Genomic DNA, 17,313 nt, shown 5'->3' with positions numbered 1-17,313 from the left:
TGAGGATCCCCGTGTTTGGTTGGCTTTCTCGCTTTTCTTGAGGAGGGTGTTTGGGCGGTTTCTTTGTGTTTTCGGGATTGGCTTGGTTTTCTTCTTCTTTTCTGTTTGGGCGGCTTTCGCTTGGCGCTTTTTTGGTTTTCTTTTTTTTTTTTTTTTTTTTTGAAGTGGCGGTTTCTTTGCGCTTTTTTCTGGGGAGGAGGGTGTATGGGCGGGTTTCTTTGCGCTTTTTTCGAGGAGGGTGTTTGGGCGGCTGTCTTTGCGTTTTTTTTCAGGAGGGTGTTTGGACGGTTTTCTTTGCGCCTTTTGAGAGGCTCCTTTTTAGCGGAAGCGGGGGTGATATCATATGTGCGGGTGCGGTCGGTTTTGTGGGGCCTTTTCATTCATCTTCCGTTTCTCATGGATCTCGTTTCTTTTCCCCCTTCCCTTTCCCGATGCTAACCGAGTCTTTTCTTTCTTAATAGTATCTCACGACGATATATTACAAACCTACGTAAGGATGAGAAGCTTCAAGATGCAAGGTTCAAGAATCAAGATGTACCCCGCTCCCTACTTACCTACGCTTGCTTTGGTTATCCTTTGTGCATACGTCATTCCCTGCCACTGCTCACCCAGACCACCGTCGTTTACATATTGGTTTTGATTTACACGTCTCTTTTTTCTTCTTCACATAGAGCTTTCTTTCTTTCTTTCCTTCCCTTTGAGAGATCTACTTACTTGCATGCCTTTTGTGTTCCTCAGCCTTTCTTTCCTGCAGTATAGTTTTCCGTCTTTGTTTTTTTCCCCAGTTGTCCGCGAGTTGATTGAGGAGGATTTTTTTGGATCTGTTGTTGATGATGTACATTTTTACACTTGCGTAAAATTTAGGAGGTGTTGTATACCTGGCCCATCGTCTGCAACGACGATACGACTCGACGTCGTGGCTCGTTTTTCCAGCATGATAATCTTGCACGGAAACGTTTGCGTTTCTCTGAACCAGCGCCCAACGTGGGAGTCAATCTTGGGCGTTTGTTCAAATGCCTCATGGACAACACGTGGCAGGATGGGGTCTGCTGCATCTGGGTTCTCGTTCCTTTCCTTCGCCCCCATCTGTTACGCTACCAACATGAGTGGCATACATATGTTCCAAGGTGCTCAGAACGTCGACATAAGTGGCGGCACATTCAACGCTGCTGATACTGTATGCATAGCGCTCTGATACCTCTTATGTCCCGCTCATCATGCACAGATCAATTACTACACTGGCACTGGCAACAGAACGACATCCGATGCAGCAATACCTGTTAAACCAAACTCAAGCATTCGCTTCACAGGTCGGACTGATGTCCTTGCAAAGCTGAAGGAACATTTTACTGCTAAAAGCACTGATACAGTCCGCCATAGAAAATTCTTCTTGTTGTATGGCATGGGGGGGATTGGAAAGACTCAGATTTGTTTGAGGTTCATTGAGGATATGTCTGACTAGTAAGTACTCCACCATACCACCTAGTTCTTGTAACTGATTCATCCCCAGCTTTTCCCATGTTTTCTGGATTGATGCATCTTCCACTAGTACAATCACACAGGGATTGAAGGGAATCTGTAACCTTCCTGAGGCTCAGTCTGCTGCATTGAATGGTTCACCTCAGTCTGCTCTATGGTGGATTAGCTCTCTGGGAGATAACTATGCAATGGTCTTTGATAATGCTGATAATCTGACATCTGAAGATCTGGAGCAATATTTTCCATCTGGGCTAGGGGGGAATATTCTGATAACTAGTCGCAACTCTGGTCTGAGACAGTTGACTTTACATGAGAATTCTCTTGAGGTGACAGAGATGGAAGAAAATGATGCTGTCTCTTCAAGTTTACTCTTAAAGGCTGCTTGCTTAGATGAGTCTCAAAAAGATTTACAAGCTGAGGCTTCTAAGATTGTGAATGTACTCTTTTGCATTCCTCTGGCTATTGATCAGGCTGGTGCTTTCATTGCTTTTGGGAGCATAGACATCAGAAAGTATCTTGATGAATATTCTCAATACAGAGAAAGATTATTATCTTACCCAGCTTTCAAAGGGGCATCTAAATATAACAGATCTGTCTATGGGACTTGGGAGCTATCATTTCAAGAAATTCAGGAAAGAGCTAAAAGTGATGACTCTCAAAGAGCTGAGGCAGCCAAGAGTGCAATGCTTCTGCTGGGAATGTTTGCCTTCTTTCATTTTGATAGTATTACTGAGGAAATTTTTTCTTATGCTGCTATGCATGAGCATGAGAAAAATGGAGATAATGAGCAGAGGTCTGGCTTACCTCTTGCAAGCTCCATAATAGACCACACACTGCTTCAACTTCATAACACAGGAAAATGGGATAATTTCATCTTTAGAGAGGGACTTCAAGTATTACTTTCTTTCAGCTTAATCAAGCTAGTTTCGTCCAAAGGTGTCTATAGTATGCATCCACTTGTTCATGCTTGGGGGAGAGACAGAATGTCCCCAGAAGATAGACAGAAATACTGTTTGATGGCATACATCATGTTAGCTTGCTCTCTGCTGGGACACTTCAAGAGGCAGCCATATCAGTTCAGAAGGGTTTTGGTTACTCATGTGAGAGCCAATATACAGCAAACAAAAAAGGACATGGTTGATTGGTACTTTGATGATGCTCATGAAAGGTTTGGGAGATTGTTGGGGGAACAAGGATATGATAATGAGGCAGAGAAGTTTCAAATTCAAGCACTAGATGTAAGAAGCAGAACTCTTGGAAAAGAACACCCAGATACAATCAGGGTCATGGGGAATATTGCAGGGACATACCAGAGTTTAGGCAAATACACAGATGCAGAGGAGCTGCAAACCAAAGTTCTAGATCTGACAAACAGGTATCTTGGAGAAGAAGACCCAGATACAATCAGTGCCATGGGGAATCTTGCAGTTGTATATGGAAGTCTGGGAAAATACACAGAGGCAGAGAAGCTTAAAATTCAAGTTCTAGATTTGAGAAACAGACTGCTTGGAGAAGAACACCCAGATACAATTCATGCCATGAGTAACCTTGCAAATACATATGTGAGTCTGGGAAAATTTGCAGATGCAGAGAAGCTCCAAATACATGTTCTGGACATTGAAAACAGGATTCTTGGAGAAGAACACCCAGATACATTTTGGAATAAGCAACCTTGCAGATACATATGCGTGTCTGGGAAAATATGCAGAGGCAGAGAAGCTTGAAACTCAAAGTTCTAGATTTGAGAAACAGACTGCTTGGAGAAGAACACCCAGATACAATTGCTGCCATGCATAATCTTGCAACTATATGCGAGTCTGGAAAAATATGCAGATGCAGAGAAGCTCCAAATCAAAGTTTTAGATTTGAGAAACAGATACTTGGAGAAGAGCACCCATATACAATTAGTGCAATAAGCAACCTTGCAGATACATATGCAAGCTGGGAAAATATGCAGAGGCAGAGAAGCTTGAAATCAAAGTTCTAGATTTGAGAAACAGACTGCTTGGAGAAGAACACCCAGATACAATTACTGCCATGGCAACCTTGCAAATACATATGCGAGTCTGGAAAAATATGCAGATGCAGAGAAGCTCCAAATCAAAGTTTTAGATTTGAGAAACAGATATCTTGGAGAAGAACACCCATATACATTTAGCGCAATGGTCAACCTTGCAGGCACATATGCAATCTGGGAAAATATGCAGATGCAGAGAAGCTAAATATCAAAGTTATAAATTTGGGAAACAGACTGCTTGGAGAATAACACCCAGATACAATTGCTGCCATGAGCAATCTTGGGAATACATATGTGAGTCTAGGAAAATATGCAGATGCAGAGAAGCTGCAAATCAAAGTTTTAGATTTGAGAAACAGACTGCTTGGAGAACAGCACCCATATACAATTAGGGCCATAATAATCTTGCAGTTATATATGAAGGTGTAGGAAAATATGCAGATGCAGAGGAGCTACAAATCAAGGTTCTAAATATGAGAAATAAACTGCTTGGAGAAGAACACCCAGATACAATTACTGCCATGATTGACCTTGCAAATACATATGTAACTCTGGGAAAATTCACAGATGCAAAGAAGCTCCAAATCAAAATTTTAGATCTGAGAAACAGATATCTTGGAGCAGAACACTCTGGTACATTGAGAGCAATGGGTAATCTTGCAAATACATATTCACGTCTGGGAAAATATGCAGATGCAGAGAAGCTAGAAATCAAAGTTCTAGATGTGAGAAACAGACTGTTTGGAAAAGAACACCCAGATACAATTTCTGCCATGCATAACCTCTCAATGACATGTCAGAGTCTAGGAAAACATGCAGATGCAAGGAAGCTCAAAATGGAAGTTCTAAATTTTGCAGGCAGACAGCTTATTGGTCTGGGAAAATATACAGAGGCAGAGAAGATTAAAATCCAACTTATAAATTTGAGCAAAAGACTGCTTGGAGAAGAACACCCTGATACAATTGACCTACTGGAAGATCTTGCAATAACATCCTACTATCTACAAAAATACACAGATGCAGCCAGGCTGGAAGTCCAAGTTGGAAGAAGATTTTTGGAGACAAGCATCCAAAGACAGTTGAGGCAGTGGCATTACTTGCAAAACTTAGATCTCCAATACTTCAAGAACTAAATCAAAGAAAAAAGGTGTGTCTTATCTAGTAGAGTCTAGTTAACTTACATAATCATATTAGCTCACCATCTTTCCAAAATTGAAAGTAAATTTTTCAGAATGTTGAAAAGAAAGGTATTGTAATATTCCAACATTCTCAGATCATGTATTCTTATTTGTATTTTCCATAGGATGTACAGTAGATCTGACTCATATTGCAATATTATCATAGAACATATCCAGTATGGGTATACAAGCAACATTGCTCCTTACATATTTTGAGGATTTCAAAAAATATAATTACAAAAATCACAATGCAGCAAGGAAGGCAATATATGATACTGACATCATTGAAGTTATTCCTTAGACATGTATTCTAAGAACAGAACTAGAAGGATTCACACCTTAAACAGTGGACAATTAGGCACTTGAGCAAATTCATTGACAGATTGTTTGACGAACAAATAAAATTTGCTTATTGTTTGAACTGAAGATAGATATTGCGAACAAATCCTTCAATTGAATTGAAATAAAGGATCTGTCCTCAGTATCTCTCAGATACACAAACAACAAGTAAAAATGATTCATTTGTCCTAGGATATGTCCGGTGCTTCACTCAGGTGCCCGATACATCCTTGTTTCAGGTGTCAAGTTCCATCATGATGCTAACTGAGTTTTTTCCTTTTTGGTAGCATCTCGCAATGATATATTACAAACCTACATAATGATGGGAAGCTTCAAGATCCAAAGTTCAAGCAATCATAATATACCCACTCCCTACTTACCTATGTTCCCTTTTTCTAACATGCAAACTTCATCACCAAGCTCAGGCTCACCCTCACTCTTACTCCATTATGCCTGATGCATGACTTTACACCTCCCATAGCTACTTGATGTACAGAACATAAATGCCCACCATGACTCCCATTAACATACTCTAAATACTGCAACATGAGAGAACCTGCCTGTTTGAGTTTGAGGTTTGAAATTTTTAGTGCTAGATCTAATGCCTGAACAACTTCTGTTTGTTTGAAGACATTTGATCTGTGGACAATGGACATCTTCAAAGAAAAGAAATTAGACAAAGTACTAGTATTGAGTTAAGGAAAGCAGTCACTAAATCTATTGCATGAGGTGAGACAATGCAAAGTGCATTTGATCTACTTGATAACACCCTTGAAACTACTAAGCAAAGTGGAGGAGATCATAGTCAGATAATGATTATTTATTCATGTACCATATTTTACACCTTATTTTTCTAACATCTTTATACTTGTAAGGCCTCTCAATCATCTTCAAAAGCTGACAAGCATGTGATTTGGCTGTGTTAAGATGGTTGTGCAATGACTAGTAAGCAGCCATATATATTTATGGATGGTGTGCCTCCTCAATTGTGCTGCCAAGATGTCACACCTCCCTTACCCAGCTATCTTTCAAGGTTGAAAGACTGCCCTTAAACATCTCAGCTTCAAAGCCAGATATGTTTTCATGAAAGATCGTGACATTGACAGGATGCCAAGTCAATTACAGCTGTTTGCAAAAATGATGGCAGTTGTGCAAAAATAGAATAGAATGACAGAATAGTTTAACTTAGAAAAATTTGACATTTGAATGTGTTATCCAGTCACATCTTGTATCTTGACCTCATGGGCTATCGCAAAATATCTGCTGACCTCAAACTGGCTGCAATCAAGCTCTATGAACAACATTTGCTCAATCTTGACGATATCTTGGACTGTGTAGGATTCTTGGAAAGGACTTTCTCACAGATACAAAAGCTATACAATGAGACCGGACATGTTGAGCCACCAACAAGCACTAGTCGTGGACAGCCACAAAAATTACACTTCAACGACATAACCTATCTTCTGGCGCTTGTCTGTCAGCATCCCAACTGGTTCCTCAATGAACTTCTTGACCTCCTGGACACCAACCACTTCATTGCAGTGCATTACACAACCATTCACCAGGAGCTAGAGCAAGCCAGCATCTCTCTCAAAAAGCTGCAGATCATCGCCAAGGAACATGATGAGGACTTATGTGCAGATTTCATCCAGAAGATGGGCCAATACAGTGCAGAAGAAATTGGATTTCTTGATGAATTCTCGAAGGATGAAAGGACTATCCATTGCTGCCAAGGTTGAGCAAAGTGAGGAAAACACATGTCTATGAGAGGTGTTTTTGTATGTGGTCATAGGGTTTTGGGTGAAGGGTTGTTGACCCTGGATGGGATTGCTGTGAGCATGGTGGTGGAAGGGTCAATGACCTGAGAAAAGTTCCTACACTTTCTTGAGCATAGTGTTATGAGTGCTCTCTGACATATGGTTTCAGGCTGATGATGGGCCCTTGTTGATAGATGCCTTTGACTTCACCATACCTGGGAAAGCTCAGTGTCCTTGTCATGGACAACACATGAATACATCATGGAGAAGAAATATTAGAGCTGGCTGATAGATGTTGACAGGTGTTCAAATCATTTTCCTTCCCTCTTACTCCCCTGACCTGAACCCGATTGAAGAAGTGATCTTGAAAATCAAAGCATGGATTCGCTGAAACTATGACCTATTCCCAGTTGGAGATGGATTTCTGTTTGATGTCAAGCTTGCAATGGACATTATCACACCTGAGGATGCTGAGGGCTATTTCTTTTATGCTGGGTACTTTTAAGTAATATACATGTTGTAACGAGAGCAATGCGAGGCAGTAATACAGGCAGGGCCAACAAAAAATGTGTGATAAGAAAAGTACAAGGGTCGATTGGTATCAAACAGCTTGTGCGGTCGACCACACGGAAATGGCATGCTTTAGCTGTGCAATCTCACCAGCTTTCAGCCCTGCATCCTTGAGATCCTTCCATTCTGCATATGGGAAGGTGTGGGTACCTGAATAACCATTCTCGTCAAGTTTGTTTCAAATGCCATCTGTCAAATGATACATCCTGCAGAATTCTTCAAGAGGAAGCTTGGGACCTGGAACATGATCAGCAGAGACTAGCATTTCAGTAACAGAAAGCTGAGGTGAGATATGTGCAATGGGAGTGACCAGGGCAGAGGCGGTGCCTTGGACAGGTGTTACAAGGGTGGTGCCTTGGACAGGTGTTACACGGACTGCTGCAGGGGGTTTGAATATTTGGAAAACATTGTTTGGAATATTGAAATTGATGACTGGCACTGAGCCATTTGAGGTATTTGCATGCTGGCGGCGTTTGAGTAGCGGACTCATTTGACCAAGATGATTGTTGGAGATGGTGTTGAACAAATGGTGGTTTGGTGGTGTGTCCAAGGTTGCCGTGGTCGGACCTTTGAGCTAAGTAAGATAGCTAGTTAGTATATGCATCACTTCAATGGCTTGTGTGAGTACAGACCATGGCTGAACCCCATACATTGAAGTGGCTATGCAACAGAGGGAAGTGTGAAGCGTTCACTCTGAACTTCTTGCATAGCTGAAGCCAAGAGGGAAGGAGGAGGCAAGAATGGGTGGATCTGGGATCAACACCCATGAGTGAGCAATGAGCAGTTACAAGATACTCAGCTGGCCCAACATGATTATGCATACTGTAGGAAGTACAGATATACAAAGCACTACATGTAGTAAGAGGATGGCAAGACTGCTGACAAGATGGTGGTTCAAGACAAAAGATCAATATATTATGTAAGATATCCAAATCTAGCTATATACCACTGTTTGACTATGGCCTCTGGGCATTCCCTTCCAATCCTATATCACAGGAAGTGTGAGGCATCGATGGGATTGATGAAGCAATGCTCGCTAGAGCAGCCGGGTTTAGCATGACACATCCACCACTCATGGAGGGACTTGATATTGTTGTTGTGAGGAATGTTGGCAGTGCCGATATCCGAATTCTTTGGGACCTTGACAATGGTAAACTCATAGAACATAAAGATGAGTAACAGCGATCACATACCTTGGATTTGCACTGTTTATTGGCCTTTCACTCATCCTCCATGTTCTCGTCCTCATTTTCTTTGGGAATATTCTCTTTCTCATGCTTCTGCAGGGTATATAGAAGTAAGAAGCAAGGAGATATTGTGTGCATACCTTGGATGACAGCATCTGCTGGTGCTCCTGAACAAAAACAGCACATACAAGGTCCTTTGTCCTCCTGATACACTCTAACATGTCTGTGTACTCCTCGTCGCATGATATGGCCATGGGAGCAGTTGAAATGTGAGGCACTGTGAAGGTTGTTTCGTAGTTGGCAAAGTCGAGTACAGTTGGGGTGAGTGTCTTGTCAATGCAAACCAGAAGTTGTGCCTTCCATGTATCAAATGGCTCTTCCTCTTCAAGCTTCATAAAGGTGTTTGTTCCTGCTCGTTTCTTCAGTTCTTTCATGCACTCGGATGTGGGGAATATCACCAGGTTGTATGTGATGTTCTTGGCCTTGGTTTCAGCAGCTATTGCAAAGACTACTGTTAGAATGATAAGAAGAATAACAAAGGGCCACATACCTGGTTTCGCCATCGTTATGGCAGCTTTCTTCTTCTTCTTTGGAGGTGTGTGCCCATTTGCTTTTGGTGCAGCCATCTTGTCCCTTGCTGATTTTAGCAGGAGTATGTGATCCATCAAGTGGTTGGCATAGCTATGAGGCTGCGAAGAAGCCATCAAAGAGCTACAGATGAAGTATGTTGTCAGAAAGTCAAGAACAAATGTCAGAACTTACCTTGATGAGTCACTATCTGAGCCATCATCAGACCCATGACTCCCAGAACCTTCAAGCTCTGAACTGGTATCCCTGACATCCTCTGGGCTTGTTGGGGATGTCCTTCAGGGCCTACCCATCTAGTGCTTGGAAGTCCGGTCTTTTGTCAAAATTTGACAAGACTGGGACCAAGATTGGTCCTCACAGGTTGAAGAACCTCAAAAAACTGGACCGAACCGATGTCAACCAGTTCAGTGCGGTTTTTGTTGGTTTTCTACAGTTGAAAGACTGGTCTCAACCAGTCTCAGTCTCAACTGGTTGAGGACTGGTTGAGGACCGGTCTCAGAGCTCCTAACATAAGGAAAACATGTATCTAATTAACTAAATATACTGTGTTAGGCTAGTACTACACAACGGTGAACAGAGAGGGGGGTAGGGGTAGGGGGGAAGCACTCACATGTCCTTGTTGTTGTCCGTCGTCACCCCATTCTTTGCATCATCCTTGGTTTGTCAATCATCATTGTGGTCATCTGTTGTCACTGCCACATCATGTCATTGTCATCCGCCATCGTCGCGTGACCATTGTCAGGTGTTGTTGACAACACCAAAGGTGGCAGAGGACAAGGGGGTGATGTGGCAGTGGGTGTTATGATGGCCACTGGGCGTTGTGGCTGTTAGACAGGAGAAAGAGGGTGGTAGGGCATACAATGTACTCACCTGCCCTACACATACTGTCATCGCTGTCTGGATGACATGGCACATCCCAAGGGGATCATTGAGGTGCCACATTGTCTTCTCCATGCACTGTTGACCGAGCAGGCGCTCATTGTTGCCATTGTGGTTGGTGGGTGTGCATGTGCCAAGGTGGGTGTGAATATTTAACAATGGTAGTGGGCCATAGGCGATGTGGAGAGAGTGGCAGGGGGTGTCATCATGGACGATGTGGCATGCCATGGCCATGTGGGTGTTGTTGCTGACCCTCCAGTAGTGTTTTAAAGTCCAGTTAAGTCTGGTTTTTTACCTCAAAACGAGGCAACTGGCAACCGCAACTGGTCTAGACCGATCCAGATATTAAGGGACCGCAACCGGACCGCTTTAGACCAGTCCTAATTGGTCCATAATGTGAAAAAGACCGGTCCAGACCAGTTGCAACCAGTCTTTTGTTGTAAAATTTATTACACCACAGAAACTAAATATTACCTCATGTAAATTGCATACATAGATAGATATTTTAATTCTCCGTAGACTGATCAAAAATGTAAGCAATTCTGTGAAGACTTGACTGAGATATGGCAAAAACAGAAAGGATATACATTCAAATTGTGTATAAAAAAGTTTTTGGCCATATCTCAACCAATTCTTGACCATTTTTGATGATTGAGGGACCTAAAATTAAGTAAAAATGTGTGTGAGTAGGGTCCAACATGTGATGGGACGAAAGACCGGTTGCAACCGGTCTAAACCAGTCTTTTTCGGTTTTTAAATATTTACAAAAACATGGCAACTAGCAACTGGACTGACCACAAATGTGGGCAACTGCAACTGGAAAAAGACCAGACTGTGGTTCAGTCCAGTTCAGTCCTATGTATATTTTCAGTCCTGTAGACTGGACCTGCAAACACTACCCTCCAGCTTGTGAGGTGGCAGTCAATGTGTGTCGTTTAGCCCATGGTGGGCACTTGTGATGCAAGGCAGTGGACATGAAGGGTGGTGACAGTGATGGGATGGTGGTGGTAGGAGAGTGGTGTTTGTGTTTGGTTCTGAGTTGTGTTTGTGTTTGATTACAAGTTGTGTTTGTGTTTGCTTAAGAGTTCCGGTAAAGACTGGTTAAGACTGGTTAGACCAGTCTTTTGTTAGTCTTGAAATTCCGAAATTGTGCAAGACCGAAGACCGGACTGCAGTTGTGGTCTTTGACAGTCCTGAGAATTTCTGGTCTTGGGCAGTCTTGGTCCAGTCCAGTCTCAGTCTTTTTCAGTCTTGGGACTGGACTTCCAAGCACTATACCCATCGAACTGGACATGGTGGAGGACAAGAGGTGACAGGCTCACAACACTGTCATACACTCAAAATGCTAAAATTTTTGAAGTCAAACAATTCTGTCATTCTATTCTATTTTTGCGCGACTGCCATCATTTTTGCAAATGGCTGTAAACATGCCAAAGTGATACAAAATCATATCTGAAGGCACTAATTGATTGAGAGTGTGTTCCTTTCAGACAGCTAATCATCTGCCTCTCAAACTTTTTTAAAACTGTTCAAAGACCAATTGTAATTGGGTGCAACAGTTTAAATGGTCACATGTGTTACATACTCTTGTAACCATATTTATGACATTTAACTGGGTTTTTGCTTCATCCAAAATTGTTAAGAACTGAGAAAGATATAATCAAATCCATTTTGGTACAAATACCTTTTGTGCAACTTATACCAGAATGACTTTAGTTCTAACTCACTCACATTTTCATCATTTTGCTTCATTCTGTTTTTGGATATTGATATGTCAAGTAAGAAAATATGCTCATCATCTATCAATGAATGATATGCATCAAATAATTTAGATTTGTCACAATAAATTTGGCTCTACCCTTTAGGAGATGTAATTTGGTGTCAGTCATAGCTATGTCAAATCTTCATTAAATCTCCTACAAATCAGTGGAATAACAAATATTTACATGCCTTACTATGCTATATAATCTGTTTGCTTTTTGGGTAATAATAGTTGAGATACAGATGGTTTATATTGGTATAATAAATTTTACACAAAAAAATGGTCTGGGTTTGAACTGGTTCCATGCACCACAAAAGACTGGTCCAATTCAGTTCCCTCAATATCTAGGTCAGTCCTAGACCAGTTGTAGTCCACAGTTGCAGGTTTGAGGGGCAAAACACTGGACTGAACCAGACCTGTGAACACTACTTAGAATGATATTCACCAGGCATAGACAGTGACAATTTTGAGCAAGATCAGATGGATATGGCTACAGATTGGGAAATATGGGCCTGTGGCTGACTTATTCTGGTCAACCAAGGTGGTGTAAAAGGGGACCTACTGAAGTTGATGGTTGTGCCATGTGCAATTCCAGTGTGTTCCATTTTTGCCAAGACATGAAGTCACATAAGGTATCAAAATATCTGGCTCCATACTTCTGTTTAGAATGACAATGAATGTAACTATACAAACTTTTAGAATATAATATTCTGATTAGAAGAAGATTTTGAAGAAATACACATACATCTTTGAAGTCAGACAAGAAAACATCAAGAACACATGAGAATAAGTTTCAAAATAATACTTGAAGCCCCAATTACATTGTTTATCCTTGCCAATGTTGCCTTGGATTGCTGTCCCATACTGTCAGTCCGGTAAAAATGAAAAAAAAAAGAGATATGAGCAGACATACACCTTAAACAATTTTTTTATTGTGACATTATGTTTGCCAATTGTTCAACAGGGCTGACAGAATTAAAACAATTGATGTGATTATTGTTAAAATTTGTCCACAACTGTGTTGCCTAGGTGAACCTTTACTAAAGATTAAAGTTTTGCCTAGTCCAGTTATGTGTTCAGCCCAGTCCAGTGCTGAAGAGAAAAACTGAATCTATGCGTACTCCGAGTGAGTTGAAAAATGACTGAGGGTGTGTTCGCGCGAGATTGACGCAAGATCCCAAAGTTGGAGACAAACAAATCGTGTTTGGTCGCCCAAGCTCTCTCGCACGGATCCCGCAAGGGGAGGGCCGAGCTCAAGCCGGCACAGGTGAATAGTATGTAGTACATGAGACGTGAAAATGAAAATGAAAACAGAAAGAAAAAAGGGTAAGTGGTAAGGGCGGGTGAAAAGAAAGATGCTCGCTAACGAGCTCTATGTGAGTGGTATGGAAATATGAGGGCACAAGGAAGAATGGAGGAGCGAGACATGGTATATACAGAGACGAAACAAAGAGAACACGAGGGAGGAGGGAAAGGAGCGAGGCGACAAAGCGCAGGTGATAAGGAAAGCCCAAACGGGCGGATCACGTGTCGCTGCATAGACCCCAGTCAAATGCTTTTGACTGGCTCATTGTTCCTGAAATCTATTCCATTTACAAATTCAAATTTTAACAGCCTTTTGTCCTGTGGACATACCTTTAGATACATTTTAAAAATAGTAACAACAATTTCTTTACATTTGGATGTCACCTTTGCACAATAGGCAAACACACTGTCAAAATAAAAATTTCCCCACAGGTCTGTTCTAATTACATAAAGCGTGCAAAAATGATTAATTTGTCACAGAATTTGTCAAAGGCTTCGCTCAACTGCCCAATCACTCCTTGTTTAAGGTGATAGTTGTGTTGTGGATATTGACATGACTTCACATCATTTTTGCTATTTGATCACCAGAAATCATTTTAGTACTAAATCTATGCCTTTGGGCTGGACAATAGATATCTGTTACAGCTGAATGCAGAACGATAGGCCATGCCAGATTGACACATACATAGGGCGGACTCTCAAACCCAGTCAAAAATGACTCAGGTTATTCCAAGGTAGATCTGATTGCCTAGAATTGAAGTGATGTAAGGTGTTGTTTTATCGACAGAATTCTATACAAATAGATTTGAGTTCAATCCAATTCAATATTACATGATGTAAGCCATGTACGCAGTGTGGTTTTTAGTGTGGGTCAGCCTTGCAAATTGCCTGAAATATATCTAACTCGATTGATGCTCTAGTCACTGTGACTCGGCCTGATCAGAGTTGATTTTCACTGGGTCTCAAATTTTATGGTATTAATATAGGGTGACATCAATTCGGAGGTTGAAATTTCGCACCTTGTGAGAACTCAACAGCCTCAGTCATCATGTCACTTTGAAATTTTGAGAGTCCGCCCTGTGCATGTGTCGATCTGGCTTGGCCTATCGTTCTGCATTCAGCTGTAACAATAAATTGGTTTAATTTAAGCTACAAAAGTGCTGCTGGAATATCTGAGACAATTATTTAGAAAAGAGAGCACGAAAATGGGAGCATACAGCCGTCACAAAGAATGACGTCGTTGCAATGGGAAATGAAAGGATGAAGACCCGTCAACAACGACAGCACCTTGACAGACTTGACAGCACGTTTGAAGGAAGCGGTGGTCCAGAATGCCCCCCGTGTGCCCAGTTAGGTTGACATAAGCAACATCAATTTTTTTCTAAGGCAAACAGCAACATTTTTACAAGGTTTCTCTTGCTACACTTATTCGTTTTCCGTGACATATTGGGGACAACAACTACTGCATAAATTATATGGTATAAGATATCTACATATATCTACAACACACAAGGGTTGGTGTTTGTGCACACCCCAAACATACCCCAGGGAAACTCGTTGCATCCGCCGCGCGAGCTTGAGCTCATCAGCATGCCGTGCCATGGTCCACATCAACACAAACAAAAATAAGTAGAAAGGGTGGTATCAGATTTAAAACAAGGGGAGGGGAGGGGGCATACAGAATCACATACACGGTTCTCCCTATCGCCTGCACTCTACCCATTGGCCAATAAAGGCACAGCACGATGCGATGTGTCGATCGCGTTTGGGCATGTTGCCGTGTGTCGGGTCTCCCGTGTCTGGGCATTTTCGCGCGATGTGTCGGTCACGTATCGTCGTTTGGTTGGTTACATGTCGCGTCGCATTTGGGTGTGTTGCCGTTGCGTCTCTTGTGTCTATGCGTCGGTCGCGTACAGTCGATGTCAGTCGTTTGGTTGGTTGCATGTCGCGTCGCGTCGCGTTTGGGCACGTTGCCGTCGCGTCTCTTGTGTCGCTCTCTGGTGTCTGGGCATTTTCGCGTCCATACGCGGCAAGCACGTCGTGTGAATGCCGCGTCAACGAGGCCGAGGGGAATATCGACGAGGGAGGCTGGGCGGGAATGGGGGTCAGGACCAAAAAGATTTCAAAAGCTGTTTGGCAACTGTTGCAATGCTTTGGCTTATTTGGACATCATCACGTCAATCACGGTGACGGCTGACGTGACACTGACAGGGAAGTTCCGGAAGGTCTAAGCCGAAGGCTTCTGAGACTACGTCATTCTTTGTGACGGCTGTATTATCCGAAAATGGAAGGTGACATGCTAATCACGTGACGTTAGATTGAAAGACCTTAGCTGTGCGCTTTGGTGCTTTTCTATAGTGTACCATCGATAGCATCATATTATCACTTTCATTCCCAAATTTCTGCAGTGACGACAAGTATCATTTACTCAATGGAACACAGCGACACAAACTCACACGATCCAACACCAACGCCACCCTCAACGATTCTGAGCGGAGGGGGTCTAAACGCGCTTCAAATCCCAGAGGCTAAAGATGGCTTCTTCGGATATACAGAGGAGAAAAGTTTACAGCATGTACGTATCCTTCCTCTTCTTCCATTTTTCGTTCTCAACTAACATACTTAGATCGAGGAAAAGTTCTGGGCACACCGTCGAGGCTCAGACGCTCTCTCCGATGTAGGTAGCTTGAAGCATCGTGAACAGGTGGCGGGGACCGTGGGAGGTGGGGATACATTCTATGAAGAGGATGAGGCTGCTGAGGGGGGCGACGCGGACGCTGGTGGGCGCCGCCAGGCGTTCTTGCAACAGCAACAGCAGTTGTCCATGCTTACTGGGGAGGTACATGCGGCTGGTGGGCTCAATACGATGCTATTTGGCTTGTGCTGATCCTAATGATGTTAGATGCAATGATGGCAGCTGAACAGTCGCTCCTCCTCCAATCTTTCCAGAAATGTCTTGAGCTGCGCGATAAATACATGCTAAAGTCCTGCCAGCGACTCGGAGATGATCCGAGGGATTACGATGGCGTCTTTCAAGGCGTTGACGACGAGCATAAGGACGTTTCGGGGGTCAGGCCGGATTCGCATATGTGGGGCAAGGAGTTTAAGGTTGACGGAGAGAAGAAGGACGCAAGTGTACCGGGCAAATGGAAAATATACCCCAAGCCCCCTCCGCCGCATTGGCATTGGAAGGATAAAAACCAGGTGGTGAGGGGGACGGAGGAAACAGACGAAGCGAGAACGCCGCAAGGAGATGAAGAATTCGTCTTGGAGGAGTGTGAAATACCCGGTGTGATGGATGGGTGGTCGTTTAAGATTGATGTAAAGGGTGTATACCAGGTTTATGAGGATGCTAAAAGTGCGTGGTGTACTTTCAATGAGATTGCTAGTTAACGATGCGGTGAGTAGCAAATCCGACGGGTCCTCCGACGCCGGCATTTGATATACCAGATATCCGAGAATATTTTGTCGACTTGGAATATGTGCTAGGCGTCATCTCGGATGGGCCGACGAAGAGCTTTGCGTTCAGGCGGCTCAAGTACCTATCGGGCAAGTTTACGATGTATACCCTACTCAATGAGTTTCAAGAGTTGGCGGACATGAAGGCGCGTTGCTTCGTTATCTTTTTCTGCTGTGAATGAAACACCATTCAATTTTTAGCGCGTCCCTCATAGGTAGGTCGCGGCCGTCGTTATAAATTCAAAATCTCACTACATATTTCTCCAGAGATTTTTACAACCTCCGAAAGGTCGACACTCACGTCCACCACTCAAGCAGCATGAACCAGAAACATCTTCTCCGGTTCATCAAGTCAAAAATGAAGAAAAGCCCAAACGTTTGCATATGCCTTCTTTATACCGTACCGGACTTACCGAGCACATAGGACGTCGTGATATTTCGAGATGGCGCTGAGCTGACCATGGAACAAGTATTTCAATCTTTGAAACTGACAGCGTACGATCTCTCTATCGATACCCTCGATATGCACGCGCATCAAGACTCCTTCCACCGCTTTGATAAATTCAATCTCAAGTACAACCCCATTGGAGAATCACGGCTAAGAGAAATATTCCTGAAGACGGATAATTATATCCAGGGAAGGTACTTGGCGGAGTTGACGAAGGGTGAGGCTTCAAATAATTGTTTCAGTGGAGGGCTTAATTTTTTGTCAGAGCTGATGACGGACCTGGAGCAGAGCAAATATCAAAATGTGGAATGGCGAATTAGCATATACGGACGATCGACGGATGAA

General features: G+C 42.8%; 3 protein-coding genes across 3 annotated transcripts; 1 reads left to right on the top strand and 2 right to left on the bottom strand.

Annotated features, from left to right (window-relative positions):
• Positions 1 to 7,518: 7,518 nt before the first annotated feature.
• LACBIDRAFT_322604 (uncharacterized protein) lies at positions 7,519 to 8,107 on the bottom strand (the record flags this gene model as incomplete). Its single annotated transcript, XM_001875607.1, has 2 exons — positions 7,519 to 7,914; positions 7,973 to 8,107. 2 exons carry the CDS (start codon positions 8,105 to 8,107, stop codon positions 7,519 to 7,521), a joined length of 531 nt encoding a protein of 176 aa, XP_001875642.1.
• A 453-nt stretch (positions 8,108 to 8,560) lies between these two features.
• Positions 8,561 to 10,228, bottom strand: LACBIDRAFT_322603 (uncharacterized protein; the record flags this gene model as incomplete). The annotated part of the gene is made up of 6 exons (XM_001875606.1): positions 8,561 to 8,620; positions 8,668 to 9,035; positions 9,078 to 9,238; positions 9,290 to 9,376; positions 9,726 to 9,769; positions 9,986 to 10,228. The coding sequence occupies 6 exons, from the start codon at positions 10,226 to 10,228 to the stop codon at positions 8,561 to 8,563; spliced, it is 963 nt and encodes a 320-aa protein (XP_001875641.1).
• A 4,730-nt stretch (positions 10,229 to 14,958) lies between these two features.
• On the top strand, positions 14,959 to 15,258 carry LACBIDRAFT_308660 (uncharacterized protein; the record flags this gene model as incomplete). The annotated part of the gene is made up of 1 exon (XM_001876040.1): positions 14,959 to 15,258. The coding sequence occupies one exon, from the start codon at positions 14,959 to 14,961 to the stop codon at positions 15,256 to 15,258; it is 300 nt and encodes a 99-aa protein (XP_001876075.1).
• Positions 15,259 to 17,313: the final 2,055 nt, after the last annotated feature.

The sequence above is a fragment of the Laccaria bicolor genome, genomic scaffold (genome assembly GCF_000143565.1).
Source record: "Laccaria bicolor S238N-H82 LACBIscaffold_3 genomic scaffold, whole genome shotgun sequence".
NCBI lineage: Eukaryota > Fungi > Basidiomycota > Agaricomycetes > Agaricales > Hydnangiaceae > Laccaria > Laccaria bicolor.
This window is presented reverse-complemented; position numbering and strand designations above follow the sequence as displayed.